General features: G+C 45.4%; 1 protein-coding gene and 1 long non-coding RNA gene across 2 annotated transcripts in view; one reads left to right on the top strand and one right to left on the bottom strand.

Annotated features, from left to right (window-relative positions):
- Window positions 1–277, bottom strand: part of LOC125354886 — a 52452-nt gene extending 52175 nt beyond the window's left edge. The window contains exon 1 of the long non-coding RNA XR_007211558.1: window positions 165–277. This is a non-coding gene — a long non-coding RNA (uncharacterized LOC125354886). The remainder of the gene's footprint in view (window positions 1–164) is intronic.
- Csmd2 (CUB and Sushi multiple domains 2) overlaps window positions 1–24469 on the top strand; it is a 519739-nt gene that overhangs the window by 57618 nt on the left and 437652 nt on the right. The window contains exon 2 of the mRNA XM_048350831.1: window positions 167–383. Coding sequence (XP_048206788.1) covers window positions 167–383 — 217 coding nt within the window. The remainder of the gene's footprint in view (window positions 1–166; window positions 384–24469) is intronic.

The raw sequence follows: 24469 nt of genomic DNA, 5'->3' as shown, positions 1-24469 counted from the left end.
CATGCGAGTTGCCTGTCTTTCCTCCTTTGGTGCCTACTACAGAGAATCCCCCTAAGGGATCCATTGGGGAGAGTGTGTTACCAATTCCCTAACACATTTTTCCCTTATCCAGGAGCTTCTAAAACTCCTCCAACCCCTTCTGAACTGCCTCCTTTCTGTCTTACAGGCCAGAACTGCACGTTTCAACTACAAGGCCCCAATGGGACGGTGGAGAGCCCTGGGTTCCCATATGGTTACCCCAATTACGCCAACTGCACGTGGACCATTACTGCCGAGGACCAGCACAGGGTCCAGCTCGTGTTCCAGTCCTTCGCCCTAGAAGAGGACTTTGATGTCCTGTCAGTGTTTGATGGCCCACCCCAGCCAGAGAACCTGCGAACAAGGTACTGCACCCTCCCCACCCTCCTCCTGGAAACATTTGGGCCCTGAGACAAGTTGCCTGAGAGCCAGAACTCAGCACTGATTTCTGTTTCATGAGACCCCCACTTCAACTCTTCTGCTTGCTCTTGGTTTCTCTCTCTCTCTCTCTCTCTCCCCCCCCCCCCTCTCTCTCTCTCTCTCTCTCTCTCTCCTCTCATTCTTATTCTCTTTTTCCTCTTGATATAGAGTCTCTCTATATATTCCAGGGTAGCTGGATCTTGCTATATAGCTCAAGCTGGCCTGGGGCTGGCAGTCTTCTTGTCACAGTCTTCCAAGGGTTGGGATTACAGGTGTGTGCCACCATGTCCAGCTGCTCTGCGTTCTTTTTTTTTCTTCTTTTTTCTTTTTTTTAAATTTTTTATTATAAAACTGATGTACAGAGAGGTTACAGTTTCATACGTTAGGCATTGGATACATTTCTTGTACTGTTTGTTACCTTGTCCCTCATACCTCCCTCCCTCCTCCCCCTTTCCCCCCCTGAGGTGTTCAGTTCGCTTACACCATACAGTTTTGCAAGTATTGCTTTTGTTGTTTTTTCTCTTAATTTACCCTTTGTCTCTCAATTTTGGTATTCCCTCTCAATTTCCTAATTCTAATACCAGTATACACGGTTTCCAATATACTCAGATAAGATTACAGAGATAGTGTAGATACAACCCAAGAAGGTGATACAAGAACATCATCAACAGTATAAACTACAGATACACATGGGATGTTGAAAGTAGTTACAACTGTGATACAACAATCATTTCCATAAAATGGAGTTCATTTCACTTAGCATCATCTTATGTGATCATAAGGGTATAGCTATTGGGCTCTTGTGATCCTCTGCTGTGGCTTGCCTAATCCTGTGCTTATTATTCCCAATAAGGGAGACCATAGAGTCCATGTTTCTTTGGGTCTGGCTCACTTCACTTAGTATAATTTTTTCCAAGTCCTTCCATTTCCTTATGCTCTGCGTTCTTTCAGGTTCTTCTTGGAAGAATCCCATAGGCAGGATTTGGGAAGTTTAAGTGGAGAACGTAAAGGGGTTAGAGAGTGGTCCTAGGTTTTCTACTGAAACTGATCTTGAATGCACAGATATGTCAGTGCATCGGTTGGTGTATATTCTGAGCATGTGCAGAAATATTTATTTATCTCCCCCACCCCTTGCATTCAACAGGCATGGGAGTTGTTGGAAGTCTGATAGGGGTGGTAGCGGAACTGTCTTGCACCATCTATCTAGAAGTATGGGCACTTCATTGGAATATTTTTACATTTGAGTCTCTTTGGCTGTGCTATGCAAGTGGGAGTTTGGGAAACCCCCCATCAAACCTGATCACAGTTTCTGGAAGAGAAAGCTCTAGAGGGGTGCAGTTCAGTACCCCTCAGCTATTTCTCAAAACTGGAAATTCACAGTCAGTGAGGACTGAGGTGGGAAGTTCAGCCTTTGTAGGAAAGGCAAAGGTGAAGCCCCATCAGGGTATCTCTCCTGGAGGCCTGTCATGCTCCGCGAGGAGCTTTGCCCCTCTCCTGCCAGCAGGGCTCTTTGAGAAGCCAGTTGGCAAACAGCTTACCAGCCAGGTCCTGGGGAGTCTGAGGTATTAACTGCACCCAAAGGCGGGCTGCATTCATGAATCCTCTCCACCAAGCTTTGTTTAAGGTGCTTCGGTGCCCCAGGCTCCTGGAGCAGGTTCATACCATGTGTACAGGAGAGCGCCAGCCCTCTTCTCTCCCTCCCAGCCCTCTTGTGCCAGTGCAGGGGGAAGGCCAGTAGCAGAGTGAGTAGTTCCTCCTGACACAAGATTGCTTACCCAGCTGCCATTGGCATTTGGGGGAGCGTGGGACAAGTAGATGTTCAATGAAACCTGGTGAAGGGGACTAGCATCTTATTCCCTCCTTCACTGAGCACCTGTTGTATCCTGATGCTGGCCTGAGTGCTAGAACATGACACAAACTCTGTTCCCATGGAGTTTTCGTGGGAATGTCACACAGGTCAGAGCATCAGAGAGTGGTTCACAGAGTTGGGTTTTGCAGGATGGTCAGGGGATGGTTCTTATGGCATGGTATTAGGACACATAGCTGAATCTCTAATATGATAGTCTGTCTGCTGGCATCTGAGGAAAGATCTCAGGCTGCACCTACAGGAGATGTAATGGCCTCTGAGAGAGTGGTCCAGCCACAGCACAGAAGAGGAGGCTTGTGCCTAGACTCTGGGCTGTGCCTGCCTAGGTTGTCCTGACTGAGATCTTTATGAAGTAGTAAAAGGCATGGCCAGTCAGTCAAGAGGCTGGGCTGGAAAGTGAGCCTCCTGTCTCTTCACACCCACAGATGGGGAGGATAGGCCAAGAATCATTGGGGCATGCTGTCCCAGGAGGTATGGGGTACTGTTCCTTTGGGATCTGGATCCCTTGGGTGTTTGTAAATGTTTTCCATGTCCTGAGATAACTCAAGTTTTCTCCTGAGCCATGAGTCAGTGTGTGCCTGCATGCCTGTCAGAAAATCACTCATGGTGCCGAGACCATCCTGTGTTAAGAACCTAGGTCACTGTGACTTTCTTTACATTATCTGGGCTGGCTTCTGTGCCTTGTGGGTTTCTTTTCTTTTCTCTTCATTTGTCTTGCCAGAATTTCACCTATTTTATTGGTCTTTTAAAAGTTCCAGTGTCCCGGTTATCAATTTTATTCCTTTTCCATTATCTAATGTATTGATTTTTTTTTTTTTGCTTTTTATCTGTCTCCATTTTTCCCCTCCCACTTACCTTAAGCTGAGGTTACTTTTCTGTGGATTTTGTGAATTGAATTAGTTCCATTATTTCTTGTTTGATATTAAAAACACAAAGAGCCATTTTCCCCTAAGTACAAACTTTGATCATATCCCATAAATGTTGATGGATAGCTGTTATTTCAAAAAGAGCTTCTAATTTGCAATTTTGTTCTTTCGTTTTACTCTGGGATATTTTTTCCCTTCACATTTTCAAGTAAAATTTGTTTATACTTAAGAAATTATTACATATCTAATTTTATTGTATTATGATCAGAATATGATTTCTACTTAGGAGAAGGGATTGGCTTCCCTCCCTTTGTGTAAGATAAGTTTTTGGAAAAGGTTCTGTGAGGATTTAGTAAAGAACACAGTGTATGGCTGAAGGGTGAGAAATTCACATCTCTAGGAGCATGCAAGTTTTCCAAATTTCTTCTCTAAAATATTTGTTGGATAAGCTCTATAGAGAATCTCACATTTTCACTGAAGTTTCAGTCCATTTCATCTATTAGCTCTAAGTTTTAATTTTATGTATTTGGATGCTGGAGATTTAGCATATGAATATTTTTTAAAACTTAAATCTTCACAGGGTGTCTTATATTTTTCCAAAGTGGAAAGTCTCTAGGCTGCCATGATTATTGCTTTAAATTAGATGTTAATATTGATTTTTAAAAAAATTTCTTTTAGGTTTGTATTCATTGGGACTATCTGCCAATTTTTCTATTTTTAATGTATCTATGTTATTGTTTTAGGAGTAGCTTCTATTACAATGTATATGCATTGTATATCCTAGTGGAATCCTTACTCTTTCTTTATTTTTTATTTGCTTAATTTTTGGTGGTCCTGGGGTTTGAATTCAGGGCCTTCTGCTTGTTAGGCAGGTGCTCTACCACTTGAGCCATACCTCTTAGCACTTTTTTGGTACCAACACTGGGGCTTACACTTAGGGCCTCCTGCTCTCATTTTTACTTATAGCTAGCCTCTGCCACTTGAGCCATACTTCTGCCTCCAGGCTTTTGCTGGTTAATGGGAGATAAGAATCTCTCAGATTTGTCTGTCTGGGCTGGCTCTGAACCATAATCTTCAGACCTCAGCCTCTTGGGTAGCTGTCGTATAGGGGTGAGCCTCTGATTCCTTCCAGCACTATTTGGCACTGTTTTTTTTTTGTTGTTGTTGTTGGTGGTGGTGGTGGTGGTGGTCATGGGGCTTGAACCCTGGGCCTGAGCACTGTCCCTGAGCTCTTCAGCTCAATGTTAGCACTCTACCACTTGAGCCTCAGTGCCACTTCCAGTTTCCTGGTGGTTAATTGGAGATAAGAATCTCACGAACTTTCCTGCCTGGGCTGGCTTTGAACCTCAATCCTCCGATTTCAGCCTCCTGAGTATATAGGATTATAGGCATGAGCCACCGGTGCCCAGCTGGTTATTTTTAAAAAAAATAATTTTATTGTTATTATTAAGGTAATGAGCGTATGTCCTCTTTTGGACAATGTCACCCCTTCCTTTACTTTCCCTCTCCTATCCCTGTCCACAAGTTACTTTTGAGATAGTATCTTGCTTCTTGCACCATTCATGACCCACTGGGTACTTGCCACAAAGCTAGGATGACAGACTTGGGCCACTACTTCCAGCTCTTGGTAGAAAATTAATCTCCAGAACTTTTTGTTGTTGTTGTTGCTGCCCAAGCTGGCCTCTAGCATTACAGCCTTCCCTATCTCAGACACCCAAATAGCTAGGATTACAGGGATGAGCCACCAGCGCCCAGCCAGAATCTTTGTTCTTTAACAGGGAAGAATAGCCCACTCACCTTTCTCCAGTGATAACTGATAGGTTTGCTCTTCTGTGATATTTAATGCTTTCTATTTTTAAGTTTCCACACTGTTACTTGCTTTTCTCCTATCTTCAAATGCAATTTTTCTTTGCCTTTTCCCCTCATGGTTTTTGTTCTACTCGTGGTTAAAGTAACTGCTGTAGGACATATTTTAAGCTCTATTTGTCTGTCAGCATCCTGCTTAACAAACATTTTTCTTATTTGAGCCTTATAGGATCTGTGTTTTGTGCCAATTCTTATGTGTTTTGTAGCATGTAGGGTGGGTTTCTAAAGTTGATGTAAATATCCCATCTCTGCACACATTGGGTCATTTAATGAGAATCTTCAGGCAAGGTGGAGAAGGAGTACTATGTCTTGGCTTTCTAACCAGAGCTGGAAATTTCTCTCATGAAGCTTTTTTTTTTTCGTATTCATTTTTATGACATTGGGAATAGAATTATTGTTTAAATTTTAGCTCTTGGCTGTCATTGCTAATAGGTATAAGTGCAACTGATTTCTGTGCATTGACCTTGTATCTCCTATCCTATGACCTTGATGGATTCATTCTCAGGTCAGATACTTTGCTTATATCTGTTAACAGAAACAGTTGTCATTCTTCCTTTTCAGTGTGGATCCCTTGTATTTCCCCTCTGCCTGATTTTCACTGTCCAGCACCTCTGGTACAATATTGGATTGAAATGGTTGCTGGTGAACATGAAATTTTTGTGTCACTCCAGATTGTAAGAGGGGCATAGTTACTTTTTTCCCCCCAATATAAAGTGTGATATTGGCTGTAGGTGTTTTGTAGCCACTCTTCTAATAAAGCTCTTGTAAACAGAGGGTGTGGCATGATTTGCAGCAATCTGGAAAAAGCATTGGAGTAGGGACTGGACAGATGACCAGCAGGCTAGTCACAAGACAGTGGTAGCTTAGACCAGAACAAGGAAAAACAGAGAAGGTGTAGTTTCATATCCTGTTAGTGGAAAGAGCAGCCTCCAGAGTCAGGTTGGGATTTATGGGGACTGTAAAAAGGAATAGGAGAAAGGAAGAGTGAAGGAATTACCGACCTCACAGTGTCTAGCTGAGAAACAGAAAGAAGACCAGATTAGCCTGCAGTGAATTCTAGTCTCTAGTAAAGTGTGTCTTGCCAGCTGAGCAGGAATTGATGGCCCTGAATTTTTACTTTTTCCACCTAGTAGGTCACCTCATACAATATCATTTTGTGAGACAGTAGGATGCAATGAAGACAGACCTAGATTTATACCTAGTGTGGAAGGTTCTATATCCATCCATCTATCTATCCATCCATCATCATCATCGTCACCGTCATTATTACTAGTTGTGCTGTTGGGGATCAAACCCAAGACCTTGAACATGCTAGACAAACATTCGACCAGTGAGTTTCCTCATCTTTAGATATGTGGCTTTGCAATGTGTACAGTGAATTCCATGCATGTCTATAACGTGTGTGTGAAATGTATATGTGTGTGCTGTAGGTGTGTGCGATGTATCACCTGTGTGTGTAATATGTATGCATCCAATGTACCAGTGCATTTGTGATCCCATGATGGTCCTCTTCCCCTGCTTCTCCCAGGCAGTGAAGAAGGACCACCAAGAGGCCGACTGCAGGCTTCACTCTGCCTGCCTCACCTGGGGACTTTCTGTATTTACTGTCTGAAACTTACCAGGCTGTGCGCTCACTGTATTCCTAATGTACCTCTCTTTACTCCCCTTCCTTTCAACGCTGGTCTTCTCTTTATTCAGGGATGCTGATGAGTTGCCTCCAACCCTTTAACACCCTCTCTGCTTTTCCAGCAGCTCACTCCTGGGTTTCACTCACTAGAGAGCTTCTCCCTATCTTAGGCCTACATTCTTAGGCCGAGAGGCAGAGTCCATCTTGCTACTACATGTTTACCAGAGGAGAACCATGTGGTGAGGTACACATAATCCTGCAAGTGCAAGTTCCAGCCCCTTTCCTGCTGGGGGCCACTTCCTTCTTGTCCTTAGTGTCCTGGGAATGGAGTGGCTCTGTCAATATCTACCTTATTGGTTGGTAGGGGAGGGTGCAATTAAACAATATTCATACACTGACTTGAATTTTGGTAGGAACCAAAGGAATATGTATGTTAGAAAAGAAGTAGAAAACACGCATAAGCAAAAAGACAAAGGCATTTGGTGTTTCCTAAGTCATGAAGCAATGCAGTGTTTCTCAGCTGAAGGCAGTCTTGTGTCTTGTCCTGTGCCCTGGGACATTCAGCAATGTGGGGGGACACCTTTGGGTGAACTCTGCATCACATGTTGCAGGTTGAGGTCAAGGATACTTTGCAGCTACCTACGTCTGCCAGGAGCAAAGATCGACCTCTGAAGGCAGTCATGCTGGTTCTGGGGAATCCTGAGGAGGTGGGTTGCAAGGGCCAAGGCTGTGACCTCCGAACATACTGGGGTTCTTGTTCTCCTTCTGTGTAAGCAACCCTGGGAAAGTGAGCCCACACATCCGAGTCTCTGTGTCCTCCTCTAAAGAATGGGTGCATCCCAGGGAATCTGTACATTAACAGCCACACCTGGCGTCCCTGATGAAGAGGTGCTAGGAAGCACCCTTGTGCACAGCTTGTGCTATCCGCAGATGCCATTCATCTCCCGAAGCCTCCCTCGCTCCACCAGAAGTTCATAGCCATCTCCTTGAAAGCATCTCCCATTTCATCTAGAGCTATTCACAGGCAGCCACATCCCGAGGTGCCAGAAGGCAGCGTCTGGCTGCTTGAAATTAAATTTACAATAGAGGCTGATCCGATTCTCCTTGTAATGGATCAGGGTGGGAAACAGGGGGTAGAAGCTGGTCCTAAAGGCTGGGGAGAGGCTGTAGGAGTTTAGAAATTAGCAGGAAAAGAACAAAGCGCCTTCCAGATAATGCAATGTCAGCCCTGCCTGGATGAATTACTGAAATAATCCTTGCATCCCTGCCTTTTTTTTTTTTCGGGGTGGGGGGGCTACAATTAGATGGCCTTCCTGAGCTGGCAAACCTCCCATTACATTGCAGTTTAATGTGGAATGACGTTTTCAAATAGAGCACGAGCAAACACAATCTGTGGAGATGCTGCTAATAAACTGCCTCACTCTGAAGTCAGAGGGTTTATAGCATGCTGGTGATGACTGCCCCAGTTAAGCATAGCTAAACATCCCTTCATTTCGACATTTGGTCTCTGGTATGGAAGGCACTATGACTCGTTTGCTCTGTTACTGACAATGCGTTCCACCATCAGCCTGAGGTAGAATGGAACTTCAGTCCTTCAGAGCTGGTTATAGATTTTACTCAACTGGCATTAGGCACCTGTTTGGAAGTTGTAAAGGTCTGCAAATTTGCCAGATTTACTGTCTCCTTATGAATATGTATCACAGACAAGGCCCCCAAAGGACCTGCTGATGGATGGATTTCTTTAAAAGAAAGAAAAAAAAAAAAAACCACAAACGTGTGCTTTGCACATCAGTATGGTTGTCCTTGGTGAGTCTTTTTCCCAGAGTCCTTTGGGAATGAGGTGGGCAAGAGGTGGCTGGGGATGAGGAAGAAGTCTTTGTTTAGGACTGAACAGAGAGGACGTTGGAGAGACGTGAAGACATCATGAGATCCCACCTGTTGTGGGCTGGTCACATTTGTTGAGTCACTCAATGTAGCACTTTGACATTTCTTGAATGTGTACCAAGCGTGCCAGGAGTTGGAGATACACCACTTAGCAATGGAGCATCTGCCTTCAAGGAACTTGCAGTGTCTTGGGGGAGGAAGATGAATAATCAGGCAGACGGAGGAAGATGCTAAATGCTGCAATGAGGGAAGCTGGTCTGGTCTGAGGGTGCAGGTGTTTGTGGATGCTCATCTGTGGGTTAGGGGTGCCTCCTTCCGGCCATCCCTTGGCTTGGTTACATCTTTCTCATTCTTCACATCTCAACTCGTTTGTCATGTCCTCAACCCAGGGAATCCTGCTGGGACACCCTTCTCCCACTTTGTCTAATTACCCACCCCCTACCAGTTCCAATGGCCATGCATCTATTGTTTGAGGTTTTAGGTGTGTGTGTGAATATTTAATGTATGTCTGTCTCCCTCACAAGACTCTGACCTCTGTAACTACAGGCATTCTTTTCCTTTCCTTCTCCTTTGTGGGTCCTAACATGGTGCCTGGCACATAATAGGTGCGCTTAGCAAATATTTATAGAGTGAATGGATGAATACTTTCCTCTACCTTTTTCTTTTTCCCTTTCCCTTTCCTTGTGCCAGTACTATGAACTCAAGGCCTGGGCACTATCCCTTACCTTTTTATTCTCAAGGCTGACAGACTACCACTTAAACAGCAGCTTTACTTTGGGTTTTTTTGGTAGTTAATTGGAGATCAGTGTCTCAAGATCTTTCCTGCCTAGGCTGGCTTTGAACCAGTCTTCAGATCTCAGCCTGAGTAGCTAGATTTCAGGCAAGCTACAGGTGCCCAGCTGGATGAATGCTCTCTGGAGGAAGGACTCCTCAGCAGACATGGAGGGAGGAGGGAGGAGAGTGTTTCAAGCTAAGAAGATAGTATATACACAGATCCAGGCAAAAGCTAGAGAGAGGTGAGGTGGAACTGAACCCTGAATTTCCCAGGGACCTGACTCCCACCACCCCTCCCAGGATACCTTAGATGATTTGTTTGCATTGCATACATTCCTTCAAAACTAATTCATCCTAGCCAGGTGCTGGTGGCTCCTGCCTGTAATTCTAGCTACTCAGAAGGCTGAGATCTGAGGATCGAGGTTTAAAGCCAGCCCTGGAAGGAAAGTCCATGGGACTCTATTTTTTTTTTTGCATTTATTTTTTTTCCTTTATTGTCAAAGTGAAGTACAGAGGGGTTACAGTTTCATATGTAAAGCAGTGAGTACATTTCTTGTTCAACTTGTTACCTCCTCCCTCATTTCCCCTGCCTACCCCCCCCCATAAGTTGCACAGTTGGTTTACAAGCAAGTATTGCTTTTGGAATCATTTGTCTTTTTATCCTTTGTCTCTTGATTTTGATATTACCTTTTCCTTCCCTAGTTCTAATACATGTATATCAGTATCCAGGGTACTCAGATGAGATGCAGTGATAGCGGAGGGACAACCACAGGAAGGGAATACAAGAGAAACAAAAATAAGCTACAGTTTCACATGGCATGTTGAAAATAATTACAACAATGGTATAACACTTGTTTCCATAACATGGAGTTCATTTCACTTAGCATCATCTTATGTGTTCATAAGGGCATAGCTACTGGGCTATTGTGATCTTCTGCTATGACTAGCCTAAACCTGTACTAATTATTTCCAATTAACCACCAAAAACCTGGACATGGAGCTGTGGCTCAAGTGGTAGGGAGGTAGCCTTGAGCAAAAAAAGAAACAAGAGAGCACCCAGACCCTGACTTCAAGCCCCAGGACCAGAACACACAGACACACAGACACAGACACACAGACACACAGACACACAGACACACAGACACACAGACACACACACACACACACACACACACACACACACACTATTTCTAAGCACTCTCTCCCAAATAGTAAAAGTACTAGGGTCTCCTGAAGTGCAGCAGTGTTTAGAGCCAGCCTCCCAGGCCTCCTTCGCCAGGCCTTGCCCCTGGTCCCAGCCACTCCCTGGAGGTAACTACTGCTGACAGTTTGGTGGGTGTCCAATTTCTTCTTAAATAAAGATTTATTAAACTGCCCATGAGGCTTATTGGGACATCCATCAGGCCTTTAAAAATTGTTCTGATGAATTAAGTGTAAACTAATTAGAAACATGGATTCAATTACCCTTGGAACACACAAGGGTTTAATAATTAATAGGAAGAGGGCTTGAGGCCAAAGACATTATGGATTTTATCAAGCCCCTAACATCGGTAAAGTAAATATGTTTGATTCACCTAAATGCTGGAAAATTTGCATGTAGAGGCAAACCTGTTGGTGGGCTGTGTCAATGACCAGGGTGCTTTGTGTTCTGTGTGTGTGTGTGTGTGTGTGCGTGTGTGTGTGTGTTGGTATTTGGGCTTGAACTCAGGGCTTCATACTCTTACTTGGCTTTTTCCACTCAAGGCTGAGGCTCTACCACTTGAGCCATCCCTCCGCTTCTGGCTTTTTGCTAATTATTTGGAGAGAAGTCTGTGGATTTTGCTGCCCGGAGCTAGCTTTGACCGTGATCCTCCAATCTCAGCTACGTGCCTAGGTAACCAGGGAAATTGTTGAATAAAGAGGCAGATATGGGGCTGAGAGTCTAAAATCTGTCAGATGATGCTCAATAGAGCTTCCCAGGATGGGGGTGAGAGCCACCAGTCACAGTGAGCTTTCTTCCTGTTCGTTCACCTGGTGAACCTTGGAGGGTGTCCTCAGAGAGGTTACTAGTCCACGTTGTAGACCCAGAGCATCTGGGAAGCCAAGGAGACATTGTAGAACTTCTGGGAGGAATGCTCAGTTTATCCCTTAAACTGTGAACTCTGGCCTTTGTGGTGGTGGTTGTAGTTATTGATCCTAAGATATAAGCTCAGGGACCTATGCCTGTTAGAGAGAAATGTCCTACCACTTGAGTACTCCTGCAGCCATGCTTTCCACTAGTTATTTGAGAATAAAGTCTTGCTTTCTTGCCTAGGTGAATGTCTGAGATGTGATCCTGCTACTTTAGACTTCTTGTCATTGGTGAGATGACAGGTATAAGCCACTGTGTCCAGCTTCCTGCCAGGGAGTAAGGACTGTTCTGCCAAAGCTTGTCCAGCACTGTAATTCTCCCAGCCTCAGCTTCCCAAGTAGCTATAGCTCAGATTACAGGTATCAGTCACCAGCACAGGGCTAACTCTGTCCATTTAGATGGACTTAAAGTCTTGGGATTAGACTAACTGCTTACCTGTGCTGTGCCATATGCTTTATGTACTATAACTCACTTAATACTTAGCAGTTTTTCCTGGAAGTAAGAATTACCACCTCTATTTTTACCTCCAAGACTCAAAAAAGGCTGCATACCTTGTGGCACCTTCCTTCAAACTCCCAGATCTGCTCAACACCTAAGTTCTTGCAGGCTGACTGACGAGGGTTGATGAGGAGGAAATGGGGTCTGTCAGGGTTAGGGCTCTGGAAACCAACTGCCGAAATCTGGGGGAGCACCATGTGTTCCATCACCCACTGCCAAGGGTGTGTCTGGGTGGACATGGTGGGGGAGGGGGTAGCAGCAGGCAATTTACACAGCCAGGTGGGCAGCCATGTCGGGGGCCTGGGCAGTCTCTCCATTCCACAGTAGGGTCCTTGTAGTTCAAGGTCAAAGGCAATTTTGATGGCAAAGTCACACCTTGATCATTAGCCAAGTTTGTTACTTAATAGCGGCCAGATTTTAAGGGCATGTGGAGCCTAAAGTACAGGCCAAAAAAAACCCTGTGCTGCCCACGTCCTGCCTCTCTCTCAGTTGGCCCTGTGCATGTCATCAAGTTGGTCACAAATTCACCATCACTCCAGGATGGAGTTGGCCACCCCTTTGTGTTCATCTGCCCCTTTTTCCGCAAATAGCTCTCCATTGCACCTTGTCCGAGATAGGATGGTGGGCCCTTATTCCCAACTCTTATTTTCTGACTGTATCAGCAACTGGTGTGCAAATTGGTGTAACCTTAGGAAGCCAAGGAAATTCTCAGGATAAAAGCAGGTTTGGACCTGTAATTGATTCTAGCCTTCCCTCTGTTTCTTTGTTAGCAGATATGGTACCCAAGTAAACACCTTCCTCAAGTACTAAGGTCTTCATTCTCTTAAAATAAATGGAAGAGGCTGGGCACTGGAGGCTCATGCCTGCAATCCTAACTACTCAGGAGGCTGATCTGAGGATAGTGGTTCAAAGCCAGCCTGGGCAGGAAGGTCTGTGAAACTCTTATCTCCAATTAACCACCAGAAAACTGGAAGTGGCACTGTGGCTCAAGTGGTAGAGTGAAGAGCTCAGGGACAGTGCCCAGGCCCAGAGTTCAAGCCCTAAGACTGATAAGATAAATTAACAGATAAATAAATGGAAGAGAAAATCACATTTCAATGTTTAAGTGGATAAAGAACCCAATTAGTTACACTCTCAGACAGATCTGAGCTACTATAAGATGAAGTATGGGACCAAAGGTCAGGATGGGGACCAGAACACCTGGGTTTCATTTTGTAGTCTTCATCCAGTGTTGCTTGTTCTCAGGGCTGAATACTCATGACTTAGAAAATGAAGACTGCAATCTAGAGGAACCCCATGGCTTCTTCCAGTCCTGAAATTGTGGGACTGAATAATGACAGAGGTGTGTGAAGAGGGAATATAAAGTACCTTTGACCTGGGATTATTTCTGCCCTATCTAGGTGCTGCTCTGGGCTCCCTGAACAATAATACTGTTTGTCTTTGGCACAAGCCTTCGATTTCCCTTGGCACAAACAATGTAGCAGAGAAAGAGAACTGTTCACCATCCATCTGCTTCCTCCTCCTCAGTGTAGACTTGTCAGTTGGAAACAGCCGCCCAGCCTGGGACCCAGATTTTCCAGCCCTGCTTGCATCTAGGTGGGTCTGAGGAAGTTAGTGGTCAGTAGGAAGCAGGCAGAGATGATGTGCACCCCTTCTGAACCCAGCACAGGCCAGGCTTCCTCCCACTGCCAGGAGCAGCCTGGATGCTGGGATGACAGTAGCATGGAGCCCACTTTGCCCAACCGTTGGGGATTGGTTGAGATTTCCATAAAGTAGAAATATGCTCATCTACCAACTAAGACCTTTAGGAGCCCAACATTTGTACATCGCTGTAGGTAGTAATTCCTTAGTCATGGATGCTCTGGGCCTTAGCATTTATACTCTCATTTCAGAGCTCAGAGGAAAGTAAGGTTTCTGGACAGCAGAGGCCATTAGCTTAACAGAACTAACACTTGGCCTTGTTCATTTTAGGGGAAACAAAGCTCCAAAGTGTCTAGCCATTTTGCCTAAACTGTAGCTCATTAAACTGTAAGGTGTGATCTCATTGATTTATTTGTTCTTGATGATACTGGGCCTTGAACTCAGGACCTCACACTTGCTAGGCAAGTGTTCTACCACTTGATCTATGCCTCCAGTAACCTTTTGCTTTTAGATTTTTTTTTTTTTAAGATAGCTTCTCATACTTTTGCCTTGTCTGGCCTTAGATTGAGATCCTCTGATTTCTGCCTCTCAAGCAACTGGGACTTACGGGTCAGTGCCATCTTATCTGACCTGGCTTTTATATATACATAATATATATATAATATATATGTATATATATACATAGTATATATCATATATTATATATATTATATATATTTTTAACTTTTGAGATAGGAGCTCACAATGTAGCCTAGGTTAGCTTCAAACTCCTTATCCCCTCTCCTTGGCCTCCTGCATACTTGGGCTTACAGGCATACAGCATCACACCTGGCTTAGGTGTGATTTTTCTTTTTTTTTGCTGGGACCAGGTTATGTCTAGTTGCCACGACATTTATCATGGTTCTTTATTCTCCTCTTCTGTGGCATTTTCTCGGGCTTGCTGCCAATGACCTTGACTGTCCTAAGTTATACTTGTTGGGAATCTTGTAGAACCACTTTTACTTACAATTTTCTGATGTTTTCACCATGGTTTATCTTGGGTAATACTTTTTGAGGACAGTAAGTGAGAGAGAGACAGACCATATTTTTATCACACGAAGGGCACCTAGTGTCAGCCTGCCTTGTCCCTGTTGATGCTGACCTTGGTTATCTGGCTTCTTTCTCCAGCAAAGCCATCCCCCCTGGGCCCATACTGTGCTCTTGGGAAGGAAACACTGTGTTCTGATTGGCTCACACTTAAGAAACGAGGAGTTAGGTTTCATCTCCCTGGGGACAGAGTCTTCACATGAATTATTTGGGATGCTTCTGCCTGAGAGATTTGTCTGTGCTCCTCCATTTATTAATTTATTCAATCATTTATTGATGTCAGTGTAGGCTTATGATATTTATTTTATCCTTTGGATGGGTAGCAGTGCCACCACGTTTATTTTGTGGCTCACATTGTCAGAAGCCATTTCAGCTGGGTCCAGGGACTTCTGTACTGCCCCATTGTTGTCCTTTGTGTTATTCATGCCATCATTTTTGTTGTGATGACCACTTCATCATTCCTTGGCACTACAAGATACTACAGGTATGTCTTCTGTATCTATAGTGCCAGGCCTCAAATTAGCCGTTGTTGAGAGAGCTGTGGTTTCTTTTGTTGAAGAATGGGGTGAGAAACCAAGAAATGGGTGTCAGATGTGCTTGTTGTGGTTGAGATGTCATTGCGGAGAAATACATACAAGCATAGTAACCAATATATCAAAGCATATCTATGTATGTTTCTCTGTGTGTCAACTTGTGCCCTCAAGAAGACAAATATGACTTCAGACAGGTTGAAGTTTTCAACACTACTTCAGTACCACTCAGGCCATTCTTCTATTTCTGTAGGTCTGCAACCTATTCTAACCATAGGAGTGGCTCCCACTGCTCACCAACCATGACCAGTGTGCACATGGTTAGTTAGATAACTGTAAGTCCATGCTCATGTGGGAAAGCACTGTACAGCCTGGACTCCAGAACTCACATAGGGTTTCCTTATCTTGTGATCTTTTACAGCCCATGGCTTTTCACTACTCTCTCCACTTCTTTCAGTGAGGTGTAATACAGCTGTAGTACACATAGGTTTTTGCTAGTCTGCATTTCATCTCAGGATCCCAAGGTATCCTTAATGATTTTTTTTAAAGCATTACAAACATAAAGATTCAATTTATGTACTTTAAGGTGCCACCAGTTGTGTGGGTGTATATATGGGGGTGGGGTGCAGGACTTAAGCTCAGGACCTCATACTTACCAGAAGATTATCTACTGCTTGAGCCATACCTCCAGCCCATTTTGCTCTGGTTATTTTTTAGATAGTCTCACTTTTTGCCTGGTCTACACAACAATCTTTCTACTTATACCATGACTGGGATGATAGGTTTGAGCTCAGGACCTCATATTTTTGAGACAGGTGGTCTACCATGTGAGCCACACCCCTATCCCTCTTCTTTTTTATTTTATTTTTCAGATAGGGTCTTGTGTTTTTGCCTAGGGCTAGCCTCAGACCATAATCTTCCTACCTATGTCTCTCTCTCTTTCTCTCTCTCTCTCTCTCTCTCTCTCTCTCTCTCTATATATATATATATATATATATATATATGGCTTATTGATTGAGATGAGGGTCTTAATAATTCTATTTCTGGGCTGACCTTGTGATCCAGAACTCATAAGTCTTGAACTTTGTCAAGGTCATTGGCAGGTGCGATAGTGAAGAAACAGAGTGCTTGCTGACCAGATTTCATATGTGCAAGGATGGTTTGACACTTGGCACAGAGACAGATAAAGATAGATAGAGATTGAGATGAGAGGAAAGAAAACCACTACTGACTTCTCAGACTCCACCTTTATGTGTCTACTACTGAGTACACTCCTCTCAGCTCTCCTAGACACCATAGTTTCTTTCTTGCAACAATGCAAGAAAGTAAATTATCTCGTATATATGTCCAGTTTTGTAGAGGGGGGAAACAGGTTCTGAATGGCTCCATAGACCAGTGCTAATAAACAATAAGTTAGACTAAGTTCTCAGCATTGGAACCTGGCTGAGTCAGTGTCCTGTTGTGGTAGACAAGAGAAATGCCCTTGGTATGAATGAGTGTCCATCTCCTTTAGTGGGCAGCAGTGTAGGGAGAGAGAGAGAGGGGGAGAGTTTGTCAGAGATAGGATTCCTCCCCTACAGCTTCCCTCCATCTTGGAAGTAACTTGAACTTGGGCAGGAAAGAAGACTAGAATAGCCATCTCTCTCTGCTGTGCTTTTTCTCAAATGTAAGCTAGGTGAAGGCCTTAAATTATTTGTAAAGCCCCAAAGGAGTGGGCTCCTTCTATTTTAGAGTATGTAGAAGAGTAAAGATTTTCTTTAATTAGATAGTGCCGGATAGATTTAATTAAAGCTTCAAACCTGCAATTTTCTTTGTTTGATTGATCATTTGTGCTGATTGCCTGGAGTAATTATGAAGGGAGTAGATGGGGTTGTCAAAGTCTGAGTGAGATAAGCAGCAGATTGAGTTGACTCTTGGGTACTCAGTTGTCAGAGTGGTCCTGAAAAGGTTTAAATTGTACCAATGTTTGTTGGCTGGTCAAATGACAAGTAAGGTGTCTAAATTACCCTAGCAGTGTCTAAATCATGATTCTAGCTGAGGTGCCTCTGTAGAAAAGTTCCCTTTCTCCGCCTTTCTCCAAATGTAATCAAGACGCCCCTGAGACCAGGCAGTGTCTAGTTATTTTTGTCTTTCTTTTATGAAATAATTGAAGCACATTGTTGAGAACGTCTCCTGTGTCTGAGATTTTCTAGCCTTTCTGCTGGAAGGTGCAGGAGAGAAAGACAGCCTTTCCTAATCTCAGTGAGGACGGAGGGGATAGGGGAAGAGCTTTGCAAAAAGACAGTCCTGGGTTTGAATCTTACCCCTGCCAGCTCTCAGCATGTGTGTAAGTGCCCCTGAACTACACTTCTAGGTTTGCCAAAGAGGAGGAGGAGATGCTGCGAATGGTGTGCATTCTGCATGGCCTGTGGTATGTTCTTGCTGAGCATTGGTCCCTTCTCCCTCCTGTGCTTTGCTGCCTTGATGGTCACCACCACCAGGAAAATGACTACTGTCATGATCCCAAACCTTAACCCACTGCTTAGTAAACAGTGGCTCTCCACATTCTTGTTCAGAGAATGAATGAATGAATGAATCAATGAATGAATGTGTTCTGTATATTTAAGTCCTTACAAACAGATGTCACCAGCACAGGGTAGAAGACAAAGCTGGGAAGGGTGGCCACATGCTCAAAGCCCCATGGGACACAGTCTGAGCAGTGTCCCATGGGTCGTTGGAAAGCATGGCTGAGAACCTGATCCCTTGCATCAGAGCATCTCAATGTCTTCTGCAACCCAGAGAAAACATGTTTAGGAAAGAAAACAAGTTGAGAATGGTGTGTGCATGATGTAGGTGGTACAGGAGCATACCACAGGTGAACAAGACAAGGAAGAAATACAGCTGCATGCTAAGTAACACAGGAATGAGGGTGGCTTCTATCCTTTAACCTTCTGTATTTGAATTTTTTGGGGGGTAACTTGGTGTTGCTGTTTTTACAATAAGAGTACATTTTCAACCAATTCAAAGTGAAATGTAAAGAAAGGGACAGCCAAGAATGGCCAGGATGAAACTGGACTTAGTTGAGATTGCAAGGTGGATGTGGAAGGTCTTCGGAGGATGTCCTTGGAGGAAGAAAACTCAGGGAAAATGAGGCTTGCTGTCCTAGGCCTGGAGAGAGGCCATAGAAGCTGCCATGGGATAGAGGTTGTGAAATGGGCCTACCATGGTATCTAACTTCAAGTCCTTTCACATGTTTGTGTTTCTCCCTGCCTGGAGAGGCATTGTCTTCCTGCCTCTGGGGTGGTCCCCCTCTGGGTCACATCTCCATCCACCTGAGGGTGGGGTTGTATCTGAACATCAGCAATCCTTTTGAAAAAAAAGAAAGTCTTCTGAATGACTAGTCATTTGGTCTTTATTTTTCATTTAAATTTTCAATTGTTATTATAAAGGTGATGAACATGGGGGTTTAAACATAGTGTCTAGTGAATGAAACTGCTGCATTTGCTCACCCTTTGTCCCTCCATTTGGTTTCTAAATTCACTTTATTCTGAAACTTTAAACCTTATTGAAGGACGTAGTTTGTTGTTGTTTTTTTTAAATTAATTTATGGCCTTACTGGGGCCTGAAGTTAGGACCTCTGTTCTTGCTTGGCTTTTCCACTCGACTGGTGGGGCTGGGGATATGGCCTAGTGGCAAGAGTGCTTGCCTCGTATACATGAGGCCCTGGGTTCGATTCCTCAGCACCACGCATACAGAAAATGGCCAGAAGTGGCGCTGTGGCTCAAGTGGCAGAGTGCTAGCCTTGAGCATAAAAGAAGCCAGGGACAGTGCTCAGGCCCTGAGTTCACGGCCTAGGACTGGCCAAAAAAAAAGACTGGTATTCCACTACTGGTCCACATTTCCATTTCTAGCTTTTTGCTGATGAATTGGAGATAAGTTTCTCATGGACTTTCATGCCTAGACTGGCTTTGAACCAAGATCCTCAGACATCAGCCTCCTGAGTAACTAGGATTACTGGCTTACTGGCGTGAGCCATCGGCGCCTGACAGAGGTGATTCCTTTGTGTTGAGTATAAGGCACATTGGGTTTTCTAAGGCTGGCAGACTGGTCTAGGTGGTTCTTCTCATCCTTAGGCACACAGGAAAACCATCTGTGAACCTGGGAACATCCACTTGGACTCTGTAGACCCAAGGGAGCCTAAGGGTCTACATTTCCAGTGTGGTCCCTAGTGATTCCAAGGCTTCAGGTTTGTGGCCCTCTCAGGCTGTTCTCTGACATACTTCTAGCAGCCTCTGGGGTCTCTGGCTCCCCAGAATGACAGGATATTGTCAGCTGCTGTTCAAGCTCTTAGCATATCCTTCAGCAGTCTGTGACGTGGAAAGGAGCCAGATCAGGATGCAAACCTACCACTACCACCTTCGGGCAAGACCAAAGAAGCATGTTCTGAAATGCTAGAGCTAAGCATTCATGGCTCAGTGTATATTTGTACCCATGTCTGTTTATCATTTGCAAATAATGCTCTGTTGTCTTAATCCTACTTTGATGGCTAATGATGTGTGTTTCATTCCGATCAAGCATGAGATTGGAGTAAACATGTATTTCCCAACATCTCCTCCTGTGTTCAGCATTCAGGGCCGTGAGTCACTGCAAGCAATCACGTGGGAGCGAGCAAGGCTGTTCCTGGAGCCCATCTCCCCATGCTAGCCTTCCCTTTTCCATTGCTCCTGGTGTGGGCGAACAAGTTCATCCTCCCAGAGTGTGACTTTTCCTCTGTGAATCAGTGAGGGTGTGACGGCCCCGCCAATACCATTGATCTCCATCCCTCTCCCAGCAGAGCTGTCTCACTATCATTTCCAGGAATTTGTGATGTTTCTCATGTGATTGTGAAGTATTTGTCTTGACCATGCCATTTCTGCTCAGCCAATGACAGCTGCATCACTCCTGGAGACCTCAAGCCCATCCTGTTAGGAAGACCCAGGCTTACCAGACAGTGGTCTAGAGATTGGCATCGGGGGCCCAACATCCAGGCTCTGCAGAGATGTCAGCCATGCCCAGCTACCTAGGCAGATCTAAGCCCCAGTGAGAGAAAGGGAGTTATGTCGGGGAATGGTTTCTAACAGATGGTTCTGGACTCTTTCACTACCCAAGCCCTTGGAAATGTGCACCCAGCCCAAGCCTGAAAGAGCCTGCTACTTGGCATTGTGGTTACTGTGTGTATCCAGCATTAAACTGTTCCTTGACAGCAGCAAAAGATAGAGAAGGAGAGAGTTGTGGGATCTGATTGCCAGAACTGGGTGCAGGAAGGAAAAGGAGAGGAGGGAGAGGGACATGGCAGGAGCATCCTCTTATGAAAAAGTCTTAGGTGTGCATTTCTCTAGCCAGATTTGTAGGCTTGATCTATGGACTTGATGGTGGTTTTCAGACAGAGCCTAAAGACCAATGGAAGCAGGGCAGAGCTGAAAACTTCCAGCCAGGTCAAAATGGAGTTCCTACAGGTTGCACCTGGCTGTCCTCCTGGGATGGCACTCACACCAGGGCCTCAGGCTTAATTATCCTGCCCTGGTGCCCCACTGCTGCTCCCTGTGCCCTCTCCACCTTCCTTGCTCCAGGTGCCCCCGAGTCTTCAATACTTCCAGCTCCCATGTGTGCCCTCACATATGGCTGCAGAGGGACTTCCTGGCTTGGACCATTCACATTGGAGCTGCTGTCAGGAGGTACATGGTAGTCTTATTCTTAGGTGTGTGTATGCTACCTACACCTCTGGATGTCAAGGACCTGCATTCCATGGAGATAATCATAGCTGAAGGGTTGAGGGTTTATTTTTAGGCTTGGTCCAAATGCTGCTTCCTAAACTGCCACTGCAGAGCCAAGGGCCTGGTGGGTGCTTGCTTGGTCTTGTTCTGAGCTGACATCAGCTTTCTGGTCAAGGGCTCTCTTAGGATATTCTCTGTCTGGCTGGATTTAGATTTGACAAGGTCAAGAAGTGAAGGGTATGAAAAGCCATAATAATTTTGCTTGACTTGCGACCCACGAGGAGGCCAGCATGGTACCTATATGGGGGGGGGTGTCTCCTCCTACCTGGTATCCTGTGATGGGGGACCCCATCCACAGATCTCATACTCAGATGTGGGAGTCGTAAAGCAAGACCCCTCAGGCAGCCATGACCAGTTGGAAAGCGAGGACGAAGCTGGGGTCATGCACATGGATGGCGTCATGCACATGGATGGCGGCGACAGTCACTGGCTACTCTGTGTCAGAATGCCTGTGTGTGGCAGAGATGCTGCAGTTCTAGTCACTTAGAGTGCTGGGTGCTCCCTTTCGCTCTGTAGTGATGGTTTAGTTACCAGGCACTGTTCCAACCATCACCCATATGTTTACCCTTTAAGTCTAAAGAACCCCATGGAAGATGTGTTTCCATAGTACAGATGGGGGAAGCTGAGGTGCAAGGAGATGAAACACCCTGTAAAAGGTGGTGCTGGGATTTGAATTCAGGCAGGGGAAGCCCTAGGTTTCCTCTTAACACCAAGGTGGCAGGTACAGAAGCCCCACCAAGTATATTCATGAGCCTCCAGTGTCTCTGCTGGAGTGAGTGGAGGCCTGCCATCAGGCCTTTGCATGTCGCTTGGCCACTGCTGGCTTCTGGGCCTTTGCGCAGCTTTTGTGTCAGGGATGGGGGGATGTTTTCCACATAGTAGGACCCTAGTAATATCCTCCATCCACTGCAGGAATCTAGATATTTTCAGACATTGGGTGTGAGGCACCAAGGCTTGTAAGAGTCAGGAAAACAGGAATCAGGGGGTCTCTCCCACACCTATGGGATCATGGCCTCTTATGCAATGATGCTGGTGGGTGGAGCCTTGTGCATCCCAGCTTCCTGGCAGAGCGAGGGTAAGGGTGGAAGATATACACAGGAACCTCAATGCCACAGAGCAGCCCAGTCTGGGAACCATGAATGCAGGGGCCCTACAGAGAGAGGACAGGACAGTGACTGCTGTCCAGGCCTTCCCAGCCTTTTCATCTTTTTCTATGTATTAAAAAAAAAAAGGATTCAGGGCACTTCTGTTACTCCATTTTCACCAAGAATCAATTGAAAAGATGAAAAATATGGCATCTGGAGGGTTTAAAATTAGATTTTTTAACAAAATACAAAGTGGAAGAGGGAAGGGGAAAAAAATAGAAACAGGGAGCCCCATGACTTGCACAAATCCTAGAGTTGTTGCTGGGGAGCTGAGCAGTGTGGTTGCGGATGAGAAGGAGTTCTGGGATGAGTGGTGGGGGGGGGCGGTCAGCAGGAGCAGGGAGCAGCCTCCTCAGAGCTGACTCCTCTACCAGGTTCCCACTTCCTCCTCCTTCTCTTCCTCCTCCTCCACATCCTTGGCTTCCCAGGCTTCTTCCTTCCCTTCCTTTTGACATGTTCCTGTTATATAAATATGTTCTAATTATAGAAAACTTGGAAAATGCAGACTATTATAATGGAGAATTTAAAAGAAATCAGCTGTAATGTTGCCACCCAGAGAGAATCTCAGTTACCCCACCCCCACCCCCTGCACACTTAGACATGGATCTTACTTACGTTGGATCTTAATATATATATATAAAGTCCCTTGGTCCTTGGATCCTGGCTGTAGAGTCCCTTCTTCTGCAGATCCTCTTCCCAGCATGCTCATGCTCAGGTTACACTCCCTCTCCTTCCCTCTGTGACCTCCCTCCCAGATCCATTGTTGTGGCTTTCCTGCCCTCCTCTTCCCTCCTACATCTCATCAGTGTGGTCAGACCCACCCCTGCCATGGCTTTAGCAAGCCCAGTGGTGGTCAGGGAAGATGACCAGGTGAGGTCCCTAAGGGGTGGGCACTGCAGTAAGCTCAGGTGAGATGAACCAGTAAGATGGTCCAGGGGAATTTAAAAGCAGGAGCTGCCAGTTAGGATCTGGGATGAGTGGCAGTAACTGCAGTGTAAGCTTCTATTGCTTGTCTTCATTCATTCATTCATTTATTCATTCATTCCCTACACATGCATGAACCGGGCCAGATGTTGAGGACTAGCTTATAATGTACTAAGTATATGGAGCCATGATCACTCTACAGGGGTGAACAAGGCCCTGGGAAACAGGGGAATCAAAATACACAAATTCCCAGCTTTCCCAAGCTCAGCTTATAGAAGCTGATGTGCATAAGCCAACAATGAGGCAAGCCAAATGATTCCTGCATTTGATAAGCTGCCTACAGGAAATAAACAGAAAAGAGTAGTGCTGGTCTGAACACTCAGGTTGTCTGTGTGTTTATGGACAGACTGCAAGAATTAAAGGGGGAGAGCTGAGAGGAGAAGAGGGGCCCGGGAAGAAGCACATGACAGGGACATGGTGGCTTATTCTAGGCATGCAAAGGTACCATGGAAGGTCCCATGAGTCCCTACCCCATCTGTCCCAGCCATCAGGATAAAGCCACTGTGTGTACCCCAAAGCTCCTTGTCTTCTCATGACATCTTTGATGATGGTGTCCTTTTCCACATGTAGCCATGATCTGATAGCTGTAGTGGTACTGAGCACTTGAGCCAGGACTTGAGGGAGACTTGAATCTGGCAAGGTAGAGTCAGGCACAGGGCTGTGGCTACCAGCTATTTCTCTGTGTCCTTCCAAGCCTCCTCCTTGCTTCTGTCCCTGGGGATGTAGTGGCTAACTCAGTCTCCAGATTGGCAGGGACTTCAGATAGGGAGGGGTGGGACTAGGGCTAGGTTCTATGGAATGTTCATCAACCAGTACCCAAGGGGCCCAAGACTCTAAAGGCTGATTAGGCTGGAGCCTCTCCCAGTGCCAGAGGCATGTTGAGACCTGTGAGCACAGCATCCAGGGCTTCCAGCTGGTTCAAATGCTGCATGTCTGGCAGGGAGAGGAAGGAACAGAATGCAATTCAGGGCCCGGGTACAGGGAGATGACTGGAGCCTCAGACAAGGCAAGATGAGCTACACTAAAGTCTAGTTGAGTGCTAGGAGCCAGGGCTGGCCAGTACTTGTGACCTCCCAGATGACAGGCACTGAGAAAGTTCTAGCTGGGAGCCTGGCTCCCCCTCACCCAGCCACCTCAATAGACAGTGAGCCCTTTACACCTTTTCAGTCTGATGTCACAGCCTTGAGCATGGCAGCCTGACAACTTTCCTTGCCTTGACTGCAGGCCTCAGCTTCATTTTTCTTTGTAAGTTTTGTTTGTTTATGGAAATACAGAGAATTTGTTTACTGTTTATTATCATGGTGTCCATTTCTTGCTCTTGGGCCCACAGCCTGCTATGCACTTTCCCTACATACTGTGTC

Source organism: Perognathus longimembris, chromosome 7, assembly GCF_023159225.1.
Source record: "Perognathus longimembris pacificus isolate PPM17 chromosome 7, ASM2315922v1, whole genome shotgun sequence".
Taxonomy (NCBI): domain Eukaryota; kingdom Metazoa; phylum Chordata; class Mammalia; order Rodentia; family Heteromyidae; genus Perognathus; species Perognathus longimembris.
The sequence above is the reverse complement of the archived record's forward strand: the minus strand, read 5'-3'. Positions and strand labels throughout refer to the sequence as shown.